We start from the raw sequence: 17,862 nt of genomic DNA, 5'->3' as shown, positions 1-17,862 counted from the left end.
AACTTACACGATGACCCCCGATTTTAATTTTTGATTTTGAAAGAGAAAGGTTAAAAGATTTCTTGAGAAAAGTTTGAGCAAATTTGAAGTACATACTACCTTAAAAAGCTAAAAACCAAATGACGCATACTCTTTTATAGTAGCAAAAAAAAGTAAATGAGTGTTTTGTGAGCTTAATATTTTTCACAAAAATGCCTGTGCGTGAGAAGTGTGAAAGAAGTGAAAGACAGTCTGATGCAAGGCAAAATGATTTGGTGACTGTCCCTTTCGCATCGATATTATCAAAAGCAAGTATGAGCTTACCGTTTTACTATGTTATGGGACTTACTAGTTAATGAACGACAGATTTAAATACTTTATTTTGTATAAATATGTTTACATAAGTAAATATTTCATGATTATACGTACCCTTTCTAATTTAATCGGAAATTTTATCGACTAACCAAGTGTTTGATATTTCTACTAAAGACCCAATTCAATGAGGATCCGCAGTGATGTAGCAATTTTCGTCCTTTATTGAATTCGCTTGATAATATTTTATCCAATCATCATGTAACCATCAGTACACCATATAGATAGAAAATTGAATGATTCAACTTTATACATCTCACAAAACAATCTGTTTTCTTCCGTATTTGATATTCCCGTTTGAAATCCATTGGTCAGTCTATCGTTAGATTCCAACAACAACAGGCAAAACGAAATCCACAACAACTACAACGCAATCAGAACCAGATATCGATGTCGCTACATGATGTGGCTTTATCTTTATGTCGGGGAAAAAAACAAACGTACTCAATTTTGAGACGCCATCCCAGCAATTTGAGAAGAATGTACTGATTTTGACTTGAAGGCTGCTGAACTGGGCATAGTCGTTTTCGGCACACACGACGTGTGGACACGTCCAATTTATCTACGGTGCAATCATAGATTAATCTTCTTTTTGAGATCACAGACGACCGCCTGACATGCAACATGTTCTGTTCAGACAGTTTTCCGCGGTGAAAAGAACAAACATTTGTAAATGAATGTTTCACTTCTCTAACGTTCTTCTATATCCAGTTTAGTGTAAATTCCTGTTTCCGTGTTTCTTCTCGGCAAACGCTTTCACTTCCATGAAATCACTGGTATTGCCCTATTTATAGTACTTTACCTAATGTTCATACCTCACACTCCCTGTGTGAAGTGGACCGAAACGAAATCACCTCTCCCTTACAGTCACTGTACTTTGTGTCGGTGAGTATGGAACAACAATATTTATATTTGATTTGGTTCCATAAGGCGCTGACAATCTGTATACATATTATCTCGGCAGTGTATTGGATCACCCTCCCGGCAAGTAATGAGCGTTTTTGTCAAGAAACTTTCTTTTTCCTCAGGCCTCCCTTTTACCATATAATACCAATTGTAGAGTGTACTCCATAGTATTTATATCATGCTAGGTTAAAGGTGAACCCGAACTATGTTACGAGAACTTCACTTAGGCCACTATTTGTCTGTGGTTAACTCAAAGTCCCCCATACAATAAGCCGTATTTAGATCACTTATCCGTGGGATTTTTATCTACCATAGAGAGACACTTAAGGAGACTTCGATTTCAATGACTTATTGTGCTCGATTTACGTCTTTTTGGTGAAACCTGACAGACAAATACCAGTATACAAGGACATTAAAGTTTCCCTACTTAAGGTTACAACCTGCGTTGCTCATTTGCATATCAATGGACACGAGACATCAGACAATGCCATTTGTTTTTCAGCAAGCTACTTTCATTGTTGTGAAGCCGGGTGACAGCGGCCATAATGGCAGCACTGACTGTCGCGATCGAACTTATTGAGTGTGTGTGAATGTAGTATTCCGAGTTTTAATGTTGATTACGTCATTCGTCAATGTGTTCGGAGACAAGCTATGACAATTGCTGTGGTTCAGAAGTGACATGGGGATCTCCATATTCACCGATTTCTGGAGGTGAAAAGAGAAAGCGGGCTGTTGTTAGTATGTAATCCTACGGTAAGTATTTCCATAGACCCTTAATTTCCGACATGTCAAGCTGTCTCTATGTCGACTGCAGCCGGTCTAGCCTGTGCACTTTTTGCTTTTGGCCTTTAATTTGTATAATTTCACTAAACTGCGTGCGCAAATTCTGTGTGAATACTTATCTCTCGGCTTGTACGTAACGCGGATATCCGGTACACATTGATCTCGTGTTTGCAGCACACTTCTGCCATACCATGTAGGTAAATACTCAGTCATGAAAACATGCTCCTTAGTGCGATCGACAATGACGTCGACCCAGTACATAAACAAAACAGCACAAGTGAATGTTAAGTCTCAAGTTGTCACGTACTGATTCAATTTGTACCATTTTTGCACATCGTTTGTAGTTGTCGGGTTGTGACCAAGGCTGTGTCCCAGTCCCACCACCCACGGAAGGACTGTGGCTATGTTTACAATTGTTTGCGTGATCACAGACTTTGCTCGATAATATACGATCCTGACCTATGACACCTACTCGGTTGAAAGGTTAGCTGACTTTCTCTGGGAAGTATCACTGTCACATTGAACTCCATTAAAAGCAATTAGAAGCACTGCAGTATATAATAGTCACTATTTTTCTTCATTATCTGTAGAATCACTTCTCTATGACGTTGACCTATTCTAAAAGACCAATTGCAAATACACATCAATTTGATAAAACAAAGTGGCTGGTGTCCACGCGTAGTGTTTCGAAGGCATGAAAAATTCAGTGTCCTTAAGATATAACTCAAAATACGGCGACACATACCCTCTATAGCTAATGATATACCTCCAATTAATTAAGTAGGGACTGACCTATTTCTTTAATACGGCCCTTTCTGCACGTGAAGTGTTACGGAGGACCAGTTTATGGAAGGAGGATACGCAAAAGCTATTTTTACCTTCGTTGTTTTTAGACAGAGGAGACCATGCATTGTTTCAGATATTTACTGTCCAGATATGTGAATATTTGGCGATAACAGCAGGAGCAGTAGCAGCAGCGGTTCTGTTGTTGTGTTATTTTCACGCTCCAATTGTATTTATTTCAATTTTTAAACGGCTTCTTAACAGATCCGATAGAATTCAGCTATTGTTATTTGCACTTATGGCTGATTACTTTAAACGCTTCATTAACCAAGCATGCAGAGGCACAGTGTCTTTTGTGGCTCGCGTTTGACGTGAACGCCAAGAGAATAATGTAATCTTACAAACCTAAGGTAACAAAATTAACAGTTCTCTGGTTCAGTAAGGGGATAAGAAATGCGGGGATGGACCTTTTCGATTAAAGTAGTTAATATATACAACGTGTCCGGAGAGGGGTAAGCGTACCCTTCTAGCATGATAATCGTCAAATTTGCTCATCAATTCATGCTGTATTTTAAAAGTCAATATAAAATCCTTTCCGTGGTTAAAGACAGCAATACTGCCTCATATCATTTTCGCGACAGGTGCGTCACGTTTTGATATCTACCACGCATACTGTTAAATGATTTATGTTTAAGATCATATTTAACGAGAGACTGTTATCTGTCCAGGCATAACCATTGTTGTTCGGATGTTGTTCTGATTAGTAAATTATAAATAAGTATACTTTCCTTTGTCACTGGTGGATAATTTTCCACAAAGTATTGACAAACACATTAGAAAATAGACAAAATATTGTGTGAGAAGATCAAATTTCACCTTGATCTCTTGGAAGAGATTGGCAGAACAGTTTAATCAAAGGCGACAATAAATCAATGCATACATTCCCGTTTTTGCCTATCAAACTATCCTCGAAACGAGCACTTTTCCTCCGGACTGTAATGTTTTGGATATTATAGCCTAGACAAACAAAAAATCAATAAATCCGTATTTACCTCTGAGAATTATTATCTCGATGTAGACGTTGATTAATTTTGATAGAACTTACTCTCACGTCAAACTACTTTCTAATAACGACATTGAATGTTTCATTGCGGGTAGAACGTGGAGTAGATGAGTTACTTTGTGTTCTTAAAACTGGACAATTCTTTTTCAAGCAGTATTATACCATTAGGTCATAACATGCAACTCCAACCTTATACACTGAAACTGTAACCTTTATCAGTGTAGAGAGGTAAAGAGAGCGGTAGAGAGAGCGGTAGAGAGAGAGGAGAGAGGAAACAGCATCAACTCTCTTAAGTGATATATCCTATATATCTCTTCTAGGACTGCATGGAGAAAGACGTTTTCGAAACTTGTAAAATATTCTTGCTGTGAAGCTCCGAGAAGACGAACAGGTTTTCCTCCGATCCACGTGGGCTTAATTATGCTGCTTCGGAAATCCAAGAAACTGCAAACGAACTATCGTCTCCACATGAAGATGATAAAACACTTCTTGTCTTTACCTTTCTCACAGAAAGACGCCATACCCCCAATAAAGATGCTAGCAACGCGATTTCCCTTGTATGACGTCAGGAATATTAAGATCGAAGCCGTTGGCAGTAGCTTTGAAGGGCTTTCGTTCCCTGAGTTGCAGTCACTATCAACAGGGGAAAAGAAACTCTTCGACGAGGTTGATATCAATGTGTGTTTGGGTTCGATTACTGCCATTGAGACCTCCCCAGACGTAGAGCATGGTAAAACGCACCACAAGAAGAAAAAAGGCTCTAGAACGTTTCCGGAAGGTCCAATACGCGTTGAAATTATACAAAGTGATCAACCAGGATACGTGTATGTAAAAGTCCCAACGGTAAATCCACCAATGAGTTACCATATGATGTCTATTGGGGAAAAAGAAGCTCAGACTTACTTGTCACCGATTGACATACTGAAGGAGTTTAAGTTATTTTGTGAGTATAGTGCGCATGTGCACAGCAGGATTGCACAGAGGGAGAATTTCCTACAGCTGGTACAACTGCACGTCAGAGCAAATTTCCCAGCTATATGCCTCGTTGCAAAGATCCACGAGTTCATAATGCAATTCGATCTGGCGGTGGCGATCCCTTGCCGTCAGTGGCCCTCGGTGTGTCGGGACTGGATCACACGGAAACGTCCGAGTGGATGGCCGCCGAGGCATCTGATCGATGATATTGTGGGAATAGGATGCAGGTTGTTGCCAAGGTCACCAAAGGGGAGCGTGACATCACTAGAGTGGCGAATATCTTTCGGTGAAGCGGAGAGAGTCCTGGCGGATGATCTAACGCGGGAGCAAAAATTGTGTTACATTCTTTTCAAACAGGTCTCGAAACAGTTTCTTACACAACCACTCCTGACTGGACTGAAATCCTACCATTTAAAGAATATTTTCTTCTGGGCATTGGAAGAAGTGCCCCGCGGTGAATGGAGTGAGGATAAAATCTGTGAGAGAGTCATCGACTTACTGCACCGGCTGAATTGGTGTCTTCTGCGCCACAAATGCCCAGGGTACTTTATCCCACAGAGAAATCTCTTCGCCGAGATTAGTGGTGATTTACTGTTCGCAGTACACCAACGATTACAGGCGGCCATACTGCACATTCCGTCCATACTCAACAGGGACATCAGTATTGCGTTCCTCCCTCAGCGTAAATCTCGAAGGACTCCGAACAGCGAGATGATGAAGAGCGTATTCGAACTAAAGCGAAGGCTGCAGGATTCAATACACTGGGAACGACTTGTGCCAGAAAAGCAGATGCAGATGGCCATCGGCCTGCTGAGGGATAACATGGAAGCGATGATTGCTAAGTGGCACCAAGTCGATGATCACCTGGAGTCTGAATATTTTAACCATAATCTAAGGCTAGGTATAATGTGACACATCACCTTTTGCCATGTTTGGGTTTAAAGTTATATACTTTAAATAAGCATGGATAGGGTTGTTCATTTCAATCGGACCGTATGGTAGTTACTGTATTGGTTCTTCGTCTTTGGATTACGTTAGACTTGTGATTTGTGAATGTTTGAGTGGGGTAAAACGACGATTTGTGTTCTGTTTTCAAAATGAAACGTGTGAGTGGGGTGAAGAAGTAAGCGGGAGTTTCACCTTGAATCAGTACTGCTCTGATTCAAAGGTAACGCGTTCGATCGTCAGGAAAATCTGTCATGAGCTTCCATATTTTAATTGGGTTACCATGAAATAGGAGAGACACGATAGACACTTGCAAATTATTTCATTTTTTTAAATTCCACCGACTTGAACCAAGTCTAGGGTAAAGTGTACTTTGATCATTAAACATTGTTTTGTCGCGCAATTAAGTATCTTTAATTGGAAACATATCGTCGGTAGAATGCTGTAAATTTTTTCAGCAGAATCATGAACCAAAAAAATAACACTGAACGGACAAATGATCATTGTTACATCAAATTATTCATGTTCCTTTCTTCTAGCAATCGACACCATTCTTTGCGGAGACTTTGTAACTTCCATGAGAGATTACCGTTGGGATCTCGTCGGGATAACGCCACTTACGAAGGGAGACTATTTCAACCAAAGCTCAATCGATCTTGCCGCCATAGACAGCCTCGAAACGTTCCACAAAATCTTGGTGGAGTCCAGCCGTACAGAGTTCAATGAGATGGGAACTTCAAGCTTGGCGTCCGCCAATTTATCACAATTTCTCACCGTTGGAGATGACCCTATGCATTCGATCGCAGTTCGTGAGGTTGAAAAACTCCTTGACGAACACTTACTAGCCCTCGCGTTTGTAAGTGCAGTCATTAAACAACTTTGACATCGTCCTTGACGCACAGAAAACCAAACAAACTATTTAGAAATTTACATATATATATATTCTGTGTACATGTAATGTGTGTATATATCATATATAAGTATAATTTGTATATGTAAACAAACTATTTAGAAATTTACATATCTATTCTGTGTACATGTATATGTTTGTATATACCATATATCAGTATAATTTGTATATGTATATGTATGTCTGTATCTATATGTGTGCAGAGTCATACATTTTATATAACATGAAACATATATTACTCAGTATTATTACTCAGTATTTGGTGGTTGCAATATTCGAAAATACTTGCAATAATTGGCAGTGACGTGAACGAACTCGAATTCGAAAGTGCGCAATATAAATATTTTGGTAGTCAATGGTCGTTAGTTATGTAGATCTTGAATATATTTGACGATGGTGCGCACAATAGGCAATTCTAAAACGATTTTGTTCACACAAATAAGACAGAAGCAAGTTTCATAAGTGTTTTGGGTGAAACGCATAATTTTTTTGGACGATAATTTTTTCGATTACTAGTCACATTTGAAGTATATTGGGCATTGCATTCTGCGATTGTACAACAATCACACCGTCGTTGTTATTTAAAAAATACTGCATTCTTGTTGCTATCGTTTATTCTATGTTTAGTAACAGTATGGGCAAGATGCGAGTTCCCCTGTTGCAATATGGGAGATTCTATTAAATAATGGTGTCTCTACGTTTTCGCTACACTAACTGGTTCTTCAACCTTACTTAAAAGTTGTAAAAAAATCACATTATTATCAGTTTACTATAATTTTCTTTGATACTTTCACAATCGCTAGTTTTGTACCGTGTTCTTTACCTCAAGGCAATCTTATAAATATGCAACATACAAAATGTATTATAGATCATGGCATCTGCAATGGTGTATTATAAAAATGTCAGAATCGAACTACCACTTTCACTATTTCTCAGTCGCTGTCACTTCAAAAGTTTAACAGTTTTAATGTGAATAAATCGGGAATAAAATTTAAAAAACCGTGTGAGAACTGCTTTCATGGACTTTGACAAATAAATGGAAGAAAAAAATAGTGCTGAGCTAACACAACACAAAATGAAATTAGCACTGACAAAAGTATGATAGACAATGCTATTCTATATTTGTCTGTTTGTGCATTGTGGTTCTTTTGAAACTTTTTGGTGAATATATGATCGATTTGGCACCCGAGTGACTTATCAAGCACCAAACATGTAGGTTCAATCAAAGCTGAATCTTTCAGGCACCCTTGCACAGTATCAAGCACTTTCAGGTCACCCTATAAGGGCCATGACAAGGCAGTCGAGTGTCGATACCGTGCCAATTCTATCATGAGAGACGGTGCGTTAGCCAGAGTACCGTTTAACTGAGAAGGGAGACTTTTGTCGCAAATATCTCAAAAATATATTGTAGTGTTTATTACAACAATTTAATGCGTAGTTTGGATTCGGCCTGTGATCCAGCCACAAGCAGATTATTCAACATGACCATTCAATAATTATGATATTATTTATAGCTTTTCAGAGATTACAGTAATGCTTTCCAGATAATGAGTCTTGTCAATGAACTCTTGGGTTTTCATGGACAGTTTCTTTAGCGTTGAAATCATCGAGTACAGGATATAATTTTGTCGGTGTTTATCCATCAATGAAATTCTGCGAATAGCAGAAAAACAGGAAAAAAAAACACCAGTCCAGGAAGTTGCATGTCACGACAGCCGTAAATAAATGAAATATGAAAGTTAAAATGGGCGGAAAATCGAAGAAGAATAATATTGATAATATCGTTATTTTTATATATCTCATTTTAAAGACGTTACACACTATTTCTGTGGTTTTACCTGAAATAGATTCTTAGGCACATCTTTAATGACTGTTTTTTATTTATCTCCTAAACTTAATTACAAGACTTTTCTTTCATTTCCTAAATAACGTAATGCATTGGTACATGTAAATTAGTAGCCTAAGTATACTACTGAAATCTAAGTTTGATTACACGCTGTACATGCTGTTTGCGATATTGTAGGATATGTCTCCGGTAGATGTTGTCATGGCACAAAAGATAAATTTCACAAGCAAATGTAATATATATCCAATGAATCCATGTGCAGGTAATCTTCTAAACACAATCTGCCAAAAAGAGTCTTATATCCACGGGATATGAACGCCTTTTCTCTTGACGGTTATCTTTTTTATTAAAGAAGGAACAAGTTCGTGGGAAATTTTGCTACTTGTCCTCTCCGCATTAACGATTTTTGACCTCCTTCATTGGTAAATCCATACGATCAATTCGCAAGCAAACAAATCTTACCCCCCCCCCCGGGCTTTCCCAAAGTTTGAACGAAAAGATTTTTCTTTGTCAGCTGAGACGAGGAAAATAAAGTGTCAAGAAGCTGCTGGTGAAAGCATTTTTCGGAGTCAGCTGTTCAGCTACCCTTGGTTGTCTTTAAATCTATCAACGATCCCAGTGCTTACCTATTAACAAAGTTTAACACCCTTGACCTTACTGATGGTCCTGAATTATAGCGTAACCACTGTGACCTCTGCTGAGATGATTATCATGTGATATTCTGGTATACGAGACCGTTATCGGCATACTGCGACATCACATGATATCACATTGGTATAACCAAGTTTTAAGGGTTTGTAAAACGATAAAGTGACCCAATTGTAGCCAAATTTATTTCTCGAGCGGAGACACCAAGTTCGAAAATGGCGGTAACTTTATATAACTGCATTAAGGGATGGGGTCATGAAATAACGACCACACATCACGTCTATGCGTTACTAATTGCAACAAGTTAGCTATTAATAATTTGAATCTTCGAATCCAAACTAAATATGAGTCAGAAAGAGGAGCAGACGCTACCCTCGTCCTTGAAATGCGAAATCCAGCTATCATATGGTGGACGAAGATGAATGAAAGAGATTAGATGAGAGTGTGAAAGAGATGAACGGCCACGGTAATGTCCTTTAGTCAAATTTGATCGTTAAAATTACATTGCTATCTAATGTTTTCCATCCCTCACTACCTTTATTTATTTAATTTACAATTTTTCGGTTACCCTGTTCCCCTATCTCCCCATTTTACTAATAATAACTAACCCTGATAAAACGTTCATGCGCAGTGTCTTCACGCAGCGAAAGTGTGAAAAATATTGACCCCCTATCTAAGTACCAATTCACATACAAGAACTCCCAGGTACTACACTGACTACACAGCAGGTAAAGCTTACTGGCATCATCGGGTCCGCCCTGCTTGGTTGCCTGTTTAGTTCAACGCAGTGTAATCTGCCGCTAGCGCTGTTTGAAGAAGGGACGCTGAGCGAATAAACAACCATGGCGGGCGAAGATGAGTCCACTGCTTTAACAAGGCCTGGGTGACTGTCCAATCTGACACCTTGCGGTTTTGAAACAACGTTTGTCGCTATATGTTTGTGTTGTCTCTAATGTCTTTGACCTGTCGTCAAGAGAACCTTGGAGCTCTGCCAAATAGCTTAGCCATGAATGGAGGAAAAACAATAAGACTGAAAGTGGGTTCGAATAAGGGAGCCTTCATTTTTGACTGAGAGCGATCGTGGAAGGTAAGCCTCATATGAAATGTAAAACTTGACACACACCCGCTCAATTCTTCACGAGAGATGATTTACAATACAATTACATTGGTGGAATTGACTAGCCTATAGGTGGTCGTATGCCAGCACCACTGATGTGTAGCTAATGTACTTTTATGCATGCATGAGTTAAAGTATATACAGTAGTATGCATTCAACTTTATTTTGGACGGCTTACCAATCAGTATTGTGAAATATAAAGCTGCATGCGTTTGAAAGTGTTTTGCACATTCTCTTAGGTTTTAGGGTTAGTATTGTCCTTGAAATTTAGAGTCTTAAAATTTTCTAAAAATGTCTTCAGTCAACGAAACGTTCTAAGAAAGAATAAAAAATCAGGGGTCACCATTAATATTGTGGTACTAGTTACTAGAGAACTTGAAATGGTGTAATAGTTGCATGCAGTTCAGCCTACTCCGCAGATTATAATATAATAATATTTTTATTGCTTGCTTGTAAATATAGGATTTACATCACATTTGTGGCAATAAAAGTGTGATACAAAAATAAGTTCAAATTTTCTTCAATATTAAAGTATTACAGTATTATAATAGTAGCTAATAATAAATATAACTAGGCATTTCTTTGTTTATGTAAAGTAAAAATAAAATCTGCAAGTTGTTTATTAAAAGATAACTCTTGTTTTGTGAGTAGAGAAATAAGCTGATTTTCAGTATTGTCGTTTGGGAAATTGATTTTACTGAAAAAGTTCTTTCCTTTGACTTTGTATTTCTGACAGACTGATAAAAAGTGTGTTTCATCTTCAATACTGTTGGTGTTACACAGATTGCAGTATCTTTCAGTAATTGGGGTTTTTGGAACAGTGTGTCTCCCTTTTTCAATTGCTAGATCATGATTACTAATGCTAAGTTTGGTGAGTAATTTTCTTTTCTCATCTTGTAACTGTGTTAAGTAGGGTTCTAATCTATAATTACGTTTTATTTTGGCATACATTCTTAGTTTACTATTTTCATCAGTGATCAAATTTTTCCAAAAGACTTCATAATTGTTTGTTTAATTTGTTTCCATTAATCAAGTTATAACTTTGCGGTGTTTAAGTGATGGAGCTTTACCAAGGAGAAAGTCCATTCCATTGTCTTTAATTTAAGCACTTAAACAGATAAACCAGGATCTATTGTTAGTGTTGTTTACCATTTGCTCCAGAAAAGCTTCTTTAGCAAGATTACAATGTGGCAGTTGTACGATATGAAGCCAGTCTTTAACAATATTATGTTTGATCTCATGGGAATTGTCCTAGTTCACCCCTCACAGCAGCATTACAAGCTTGTCTATTACACTGTAAAATGTTCTTACAAAATTTGAGGTGAGTTTTTTCAATTGCTGATTTATCCCTCTTCTTGTAATCCATAATATCTTGCCCCCAAATCTCTGAGCCATACAGTAAAACAGGTTTAATGAAAACATTGAATAGATGTAGGGAAAATTTTGTCTTTTTGTTGTGCAATAAAACCCTATTTAAACTATACAAAGATTTTGCTGCTTTATCAGCCAAATTTGTAATTGTGTCATGCACTAAAACTACCATTTGATTTAAAATTGTCAGTCCTAAGTATGTATAGCTCTTAACAGATTTGATGCATGTACTACCATAGTTAAATAAATGTTTATCTATCCAAGGAGATTTACTAAAATTAATTGCTTGGGTTTTCTGTAAATTAACATCAAGTTTCCAATTGCAGCAAAATGTGTGTAGTGTATTTAACTCCCTCTGCAAATCTTCTTTTGAAGTAGAGATTAAGACTAGGTCATCGGCGTAAAATAATGAGTTAACTGGGGTATTATTCAACACTGGTGGATGAGTATTTACTTTGCCTAGATTTGTTTTCAAGTCATTGACATATGAATTGAACAGACTAGGACTTAGAACACAGCCCTGTTTACTCCTTTTTCAACTTTCAGGCTGGGCGAGATAAAATTATTTGTTTTGATGTGTATTTTTGTGTTGGCGAACATGTGTTTTATAAGTCTGTATAATTTGCCATGAATGTTATTTTCGAGAAGTTTATTAAAAAGACAAACTCTCCATACCGAGTCGAAAGCCTTACCCTTAGGGTAAAAACAATATATGATTGGTCAAATATGTGTATTTGATTAAAAGTTGCCGCAGTCTCAGAGTAAAAAATAGTGGTAAAATGCATCTTTTTTAAACACTCAGTAAACAATCTACATGAGGCGATAAGGGTGGGGATCAAAACCGCAGTACATATGTGTATACCGGCCCTTTCAATGCAACTTAAAAAGTCTGAGACCAAGGTTATTGTGTATATGATTGACTGTTCTCAATGTCAATGATGATCTAGCCATAAAATAAGCTTTAAGCTTTCTCGGCTATGCACACTGCTAGAACGACTTAGGAGGACAATCGATTTGCTACCGCAGGATAGTATGAGAGCACTATTTTATATACTGTATGATACTAATTTAGATAAAATGAGTCGTCAGGTTTTCCAGCTTTCATATACATTTGCACAAATAAACAGAAAGTTGGTCATTTATTCTGCGATTTTAAAAGCATAAAGCAATCTCACGGAAATGACGGTGATAATGATTATACACTTGTTTTTATGTTTGTTTGTATATTTATATATTAGTTTGCTAATGTATGTGGTTGTTTATCACTGGTTTGTCTGGTGTTTTTAATTATGTTCTTTTCTTATTTCTTGACGTAATTTGTCAGTTTATTCGTTTGTTTAATGTTTCTAAATCCATAGGTCCCTGTGGTGAAACTATAAATTGTAGAGGAATTATAATTGTAGCCGCTTTTTAACACTGTTTCACAGCCCAACCTCTCTTACAGCAGCGTCTCATTCCATACACCTCCGTTATATCATGATGGATTTACTCGTTTGACTGCATATTGTATGAGACTACAGGTGCAAACAAATCTTTCGTATTGTATTGTATTTACTCATAAACGAAAAAGGACAAAAAGTGGACGCAATAAATAGAAGTTAGTGAGTTCCACCATTTGACGGTCGAAAGGTAGGTATACAGGTGACGGTAAGGGGTCTGTATCCTGACGCATTGGGTCATTTTGCGTCAACCTTCATAGAAAAATTGCCACGATGCACATGAATAATGCAGTTATTCTGACTTGATCTAATTATAAAGGGACACGGTGGTCGAGCAGGTGTATGGCAACCCAAAGACGTACTACCGTTTTCCCAAGATTTATTATTCTCATTAGCGAAAAGAAATTGCCCGACGAACGTGTGCAAACCAGTCTTGCTCGAGAATGTACTTGTTTCTCTGACATGTGTTTTAATTTATTTTGTTGTCAAAATGCTGATTGCAATGTTTCATACCAATGTCAGAGAGCAACGGGATTTTTTTTAAGTCGACCTTATGTAAAGGGAAGATTTTATTCATAAGCTAAACACGAAATCAACGGTATACTTGTAACCTGATTATTTATTCGTCACAAACAATGCCCTCTTCACATACTATGTGTTCAGAACCCATTTCTATTAAACTCCGAGTTCCGTTTTGGGTCTAAACACGTTGCACACGTCCAGGTGTTTGCCTAAAGAATGAAAGGGGCTATAAGAACTACTCTGTTACAATGTTTTAGCGGTAGCTAAATTTGGCTTAAATGATTTGGTGCATTTAGACCATCCCGTAATAGACCAGTGGAAAATAGAGCTCCCTGGTTCATAAATAAGTAAATAGCGAGGAAGAGCGAAATCATGAAATCCGACTTAAATGTACTTTCCTCTTACTCGATAAAATAAATATTTTCTTTCCCATGTATTGAAAAAAATTATGTGACGCGCTTTGCTACGAATTCTGAGGCTCCCTGTTTTGTCAATAGGTAAATAACAAAGGAAAACATGTTGTTTGTGTGTTTATGCTGTTTTTGTTTTGCTTGTTGCAGAATATCTACATGTATTCACATAGTTTTTACATCTTTCTCAGAGAAAACTTCTACAAGAATGTTTCTCAAGCAAGTTAGTTATTGCTTTAGCACTGCAAGGAGAACGCTACCTCAGGCTCAGTCACGCTTCAAGTTGTATTATCAACTCCGTCGAGATATTTCAACTGACAATCAACTCTGTCTACGCAGGATAAAGCTCTTCATACGTTATTCATTATCACACATTTCCAAAACTCCTTCCGTAGAACATCTCAGATCGAAATATCCCCTATTCGATGCCACAAATGTTGGCATTGAAGGCATTGGTAGCAGCTTTGAAGGACTTGCCTCTCGAAAGGATCGATTATTCTACGGACGCCCTGAGAATTCCTACCAAGAGATTGATGCTAACGTCAAGCTCAGATCTGTAATTGCTGTTGACGCCAATGCTGCTGACGACCAAGGAAATAGCGTGTTACTTCGAAATGGACGACTCCGAGAGAACTCTTCTTCAGGGAATGTCTGTTTGGAAATGCACTCCTCTGATACACCAGGCTTTGTGGACCTCAAAGTTCCGGAAATCATGATTCCAACCATTAACCCGCATGACATGGTGATGAAAGATTTCGACAACAGAACTGTGGCAGCAAAGGATGTCATCGATGATTTTCGGTTGAAATGTGAATATTCTGCCTTGGTTCATAACAGAATTGCCAGAGACCAAGTCGCTAAGTCAAAGCAAGCTGAAATATACATTACAACAAAGTTTCCAGCCATCAGTGTGTTTACTAATTTTCAAGCAGATAAAACCTCACAGTGTGATTTTGCCATTACCATACCAGTCCACGGGTGGCCACACGTGTGCCGGGAATGGATAAACAGAACACGAGTGAGTGAATGGCCATGTGAACGTGTTGTCAAGAAGGTTGTTGGCAAAGGTTGTGGATTGGTGCCGATACCATCTATAAACAGTGTACCTTCACCAGAATGGCGACTTTCTTTCGGCGAGGCAGAAGGTATACTTTCAAACCATCTATCGGAAACTCAAAAGAATACCTTCATTTTTTTCAAGGATGTTGTGCAACACTACCTGACGCATCCCCTTTTTCACGGCATTAAATCGTATCATTTGAAAAATATTTTCTTTTGGGCGTTGGAGAAAACCCCACGTGAGAGATGGACGGAGAAATACATGGATGACCGCATTAAAGATTTGCTAAATGACCTGCATTCATGCTTAAACGAAAAAATGTGCCCGGCATATTTCATCCCGAAGAGAAACCTATTTCACAAAATAAATGACAGTGTTCTCATGGCACTTAGTGAAAGACTTTCTGCGCTGAAAGAAGAAAAGAGAAAATTCCAGTTTCGCCCTCTCCACAAGTCTCACTGGGAACTCGATATTGAATTCATGACGCGTGTGTTGGAAATACAACATAAGCTGCAAAATTCTGTGCATTCAAACTGCTTTGACCGAAAACAGCAAACCGAAGCTGGTAAGAAGCTGTTGCGAGGCTCGATTGAAAGTATAGCAAACAAGTGGCCTTATGACTGGAAACCCGACGATCCTGTCTCTAGCCAGACAATGAAAAATGGTAACTTAAGTATTTCAAATGGTCGCATTCATCTTCTGTCGAATTGTAGTTGTAAGCCACTAAAGATAAGAACTACTTTTGGACAAGTGCATGCAATGGAGGGAATCTGTTTCTTGACGTTTTCGTTCCCTTACCTTTTACAAAACTTCCTTTTAGTCATCGGATACTGATGCTTGATACCCAACTGTAATTTTCCTCAACAAAAGAATTTTTAAAAATCCTTGATTAATATTTTATGTGATACAGTTGTTAAAATATGTTTTTAGCGTCGATATCTCTTATGCATGTGACGTTAAGCAATGCGTCGGTATTGGGAAAACTAACCATCTTTTACCTGTGTCAACTTTTCTTTTCAGAGATGAAAAGGATACTGGATAGAGATTTTAGCAACTTCCTAGCACAGTACCGTTGGAGGCTGCAGAGAATAGCTTTTCCTCCTCAATACAAATATTTGGACAGATATTCCATCGATATGGCAGTTACACACTGTTTTCAAAACTTTCACAAGTTCACTCTGAATTTGGTCAAAGGAAATGTTGATCAAATGGCGCCAAAGAGTGCATTGGACTTGCTTCGTCGATAAACTTAGAAAATAGGCATTTTCCGACTTTGTGAACATCGATTCAATACGTCAAGTAGAATATCGTTAATGACGGTCTTCTAGAAGAATCAAATGGTAAAGGTATCATTGATAGAAACTTTGATAGTGTTTTCATTATATTTGTTCCAAGAAATGACTACATTTCATTGTTTCCCCTTTAAGTATGACACCGTTGAAATACAATGCATTCTATGCAAGATGGAGTTGCATAGCTAAGGAATACCGATGCCAGGACTAACATTCATATATTAACAGTAATATCGGACAGTAGACATACATGTACACATAGTGACGCTTTCAATGCTGGACATTCAGTCATGGTTTTGAAAGTAGGGCAACAAACTGTATTTTTCAGAACAATATACGGCGGACACTTTTCAAAGTAGAGCTATTTATATTCACTTAAAAACTATCTACTGTTGATTGACCAATCAGAGTGCTCAATTCAGGGTGTTTTATCTACTCGTAAAGCCTTGGTCACCAAATTCCAGAAACGAATGACAGCGCCGTAGTAAAGTACTGTCCAATCAAAAGTGAACATGTCATATTCTGTAGACATCTGGTACGTTTTAATATTCAAATTTGGTAACACAGCGGAAACCAGCTGCAACACAAAATCTGCTGTGCCCTAGGGCATTTATATAATGTGCCCTAAGGCATTTATAGGATGTTCCATTACATTGGAAGGCTATTTCACAAATAAAAGTTTTAATTCATATCCTAAACATGTTACATTGACAAAGGGGACGGTTGACGTAAACACATTGAAAACGAAAATATATCAGTCAGGGGCGATAGTTTTTAAGTCGGATAAAACCCTCGTACTCGGGCTCTTCTGGTATATAAAGTTCAACCCTACGATAAAATGTCTCGGCCTGCGGCCTCGACATTTTATCGTTGGGTTGGACTTTATATACCAGAAGAGCCCTCGTACTCGGGCTTTATCCTATACATTGAAAATGCCTATTGCTTTATACAGACGACCTGTAAAATAGTTGTTATGAAAAAGTATGCCGTCCAAAGTGTCTCTATCACTCGTCGAAGTGATAGACGATGAACTTGTTTACAATACATTGGCTTTGATCTTCAGTATATATCACTTGGAATCAATGTTAGCAGAAAACTTATGAAGAATGCAGTCTTTTTTCTCAGAAGCTAGATTTCACTCAGTAGCGATACAAAAAAATCAAAAATTCAAGAAACGAGTTAATTATATTGTAATGCGACACCATTACAAGAATAAATGGAAGCTGGCACTTTTCATGAGTACGGACAAAACGAAAACAGAAGATACCAAATTGTTAATCTGTTGGTTTGCCTTTCAGAATACAGTACAATTACATATTGGGAGACATATGTATAATGCTGGAAACTGTTCATTTGACATGTAAAATTGATTCCTTTATACAGCTTTTCGTTTGAGTAAAATGTTATTAAATATTAGTCAATTATTCAATATGTTATAAAA

The 17,862-nt window shown here is 37.7% G+C and overlaps 2 protein-coding genes across 6 annotated transcripts; both read left to right on the top strand.

The window, feature by feature from the left end:
• Window positions 1–1,711: 1,711 nt before the first annotated feature.
• Window positions 1,712–7,732, top strand: LOC139133883 (cyclic GMP-AMP synthase-like receptor 2). 2 transcript variants are annotated; one of them, XM_070700655.1, is made up of 3 exons: window positions 1,712–2,010; window positions 4,397–5,762; window positions 6,346–7,732. In XM_070700655.1, exons 2-3 carry the CDS (start codon window positions 4,421–4,423, stop codon window positions 6,687–6,689), a joined length of 1,686 nt encoding a protein of 561 aa, XP_070556756.1. In that variant the 5' UTR covers window positions 1,712–2,010; window positions 4,397–4,420; the 3' UTR covers window positions 6,690–7,732. The 2 variants fall into 2 exon arrangements, with proteins under 2 accessions (XP_070556756.1, XP_070556755.1); XM_070700654.1 differs by having other exon boundaries at window positions 4,207–5,762.
• A 2,178-nt stretch (window positions 7,733–9,910) lies between these two features.
• LOC139133882 (cyclic GMP-AMP synthase-like receptor 2) lies at window positions 9,911–17,862 on the top strand. Of its 4 annotated transcripts, none has more exons than XM_070700651.1 (3): window positions 9,911–10,297; window positions 13,143–15,793; window positions 16,150–17,862. In XM_070700651.1, the coding sequence occupies exons 2-3, from the start codon at window positions 14,176–14,178 to the stop codon at window positions 16,374–16,376; spliced, it is 1,845 nt and encodes a 614-aa protein (XP_070556752.1). In that variant the 5' UTR covers window positions 9,911–10,297; window positions 13,143–14,175; the 3' UTR covers window positions 16,377–17,862. The 4 variants fall into 4 exon arrangements, with proteins under 4 accessions (XP_070556752.1, XP_070556751.1, XP_070556754.1 ...); XM_070700650.1 differs by having other exon boundaries at window positions 11,064–15,793; XM_070700653.1 differs by having other exon boundaries at window positions 9,911–13,327; window positions 14,261–15,793.

Source organism: Ptychodera flava, chromosome 5 (genome assembly GCF_041260155.1).
Source record: "Ptychodera flava strain L36383 chromosome 5, AS_Pfla_20210202, whole genome shotgun sequence".
Lineage (NCBI taxonomy): Eukaryota > Metazoa > Hemichordata > Enteropneusta > Ptychoderidae > Ptychodera > Ptychodera flava.
The sequence above is the reverse complement of the archived record's forward strand: the minus strand, read 5'-3'. Positions and strand labels throughout refer to the sequence as shown.

Coding starts and splice junctions, on each gene's coding strand:
- LOC139133882 (XM_070700651.1), top strand. CDS start 14,176: ATGTTGTTTGTGTGTTTATGCTGTTTTTGTTTTGCTTGTTGCAGAATA. Junction 15,794..16,149: donor TAGCCAGACAATGAAAAATG/GTAACTTAAGTA, acceptor TTTTCTTTTCAG/AGATGAAAAGGATACTGGAT.
- LOC139133883 (XM_070700654.1), top strand. CDS start 4,307: ATGCTGCTTCGGAAATCCAAGAAACTGCAAACGAACTATCGTCTCCAC. Junction 5,763..6,345: donor TAACCATAATCTAAGGCTAG/GTATAATGTGAC, acceptor CCTTTCTTCTAG/CAATCGACACCATTCTTTGC.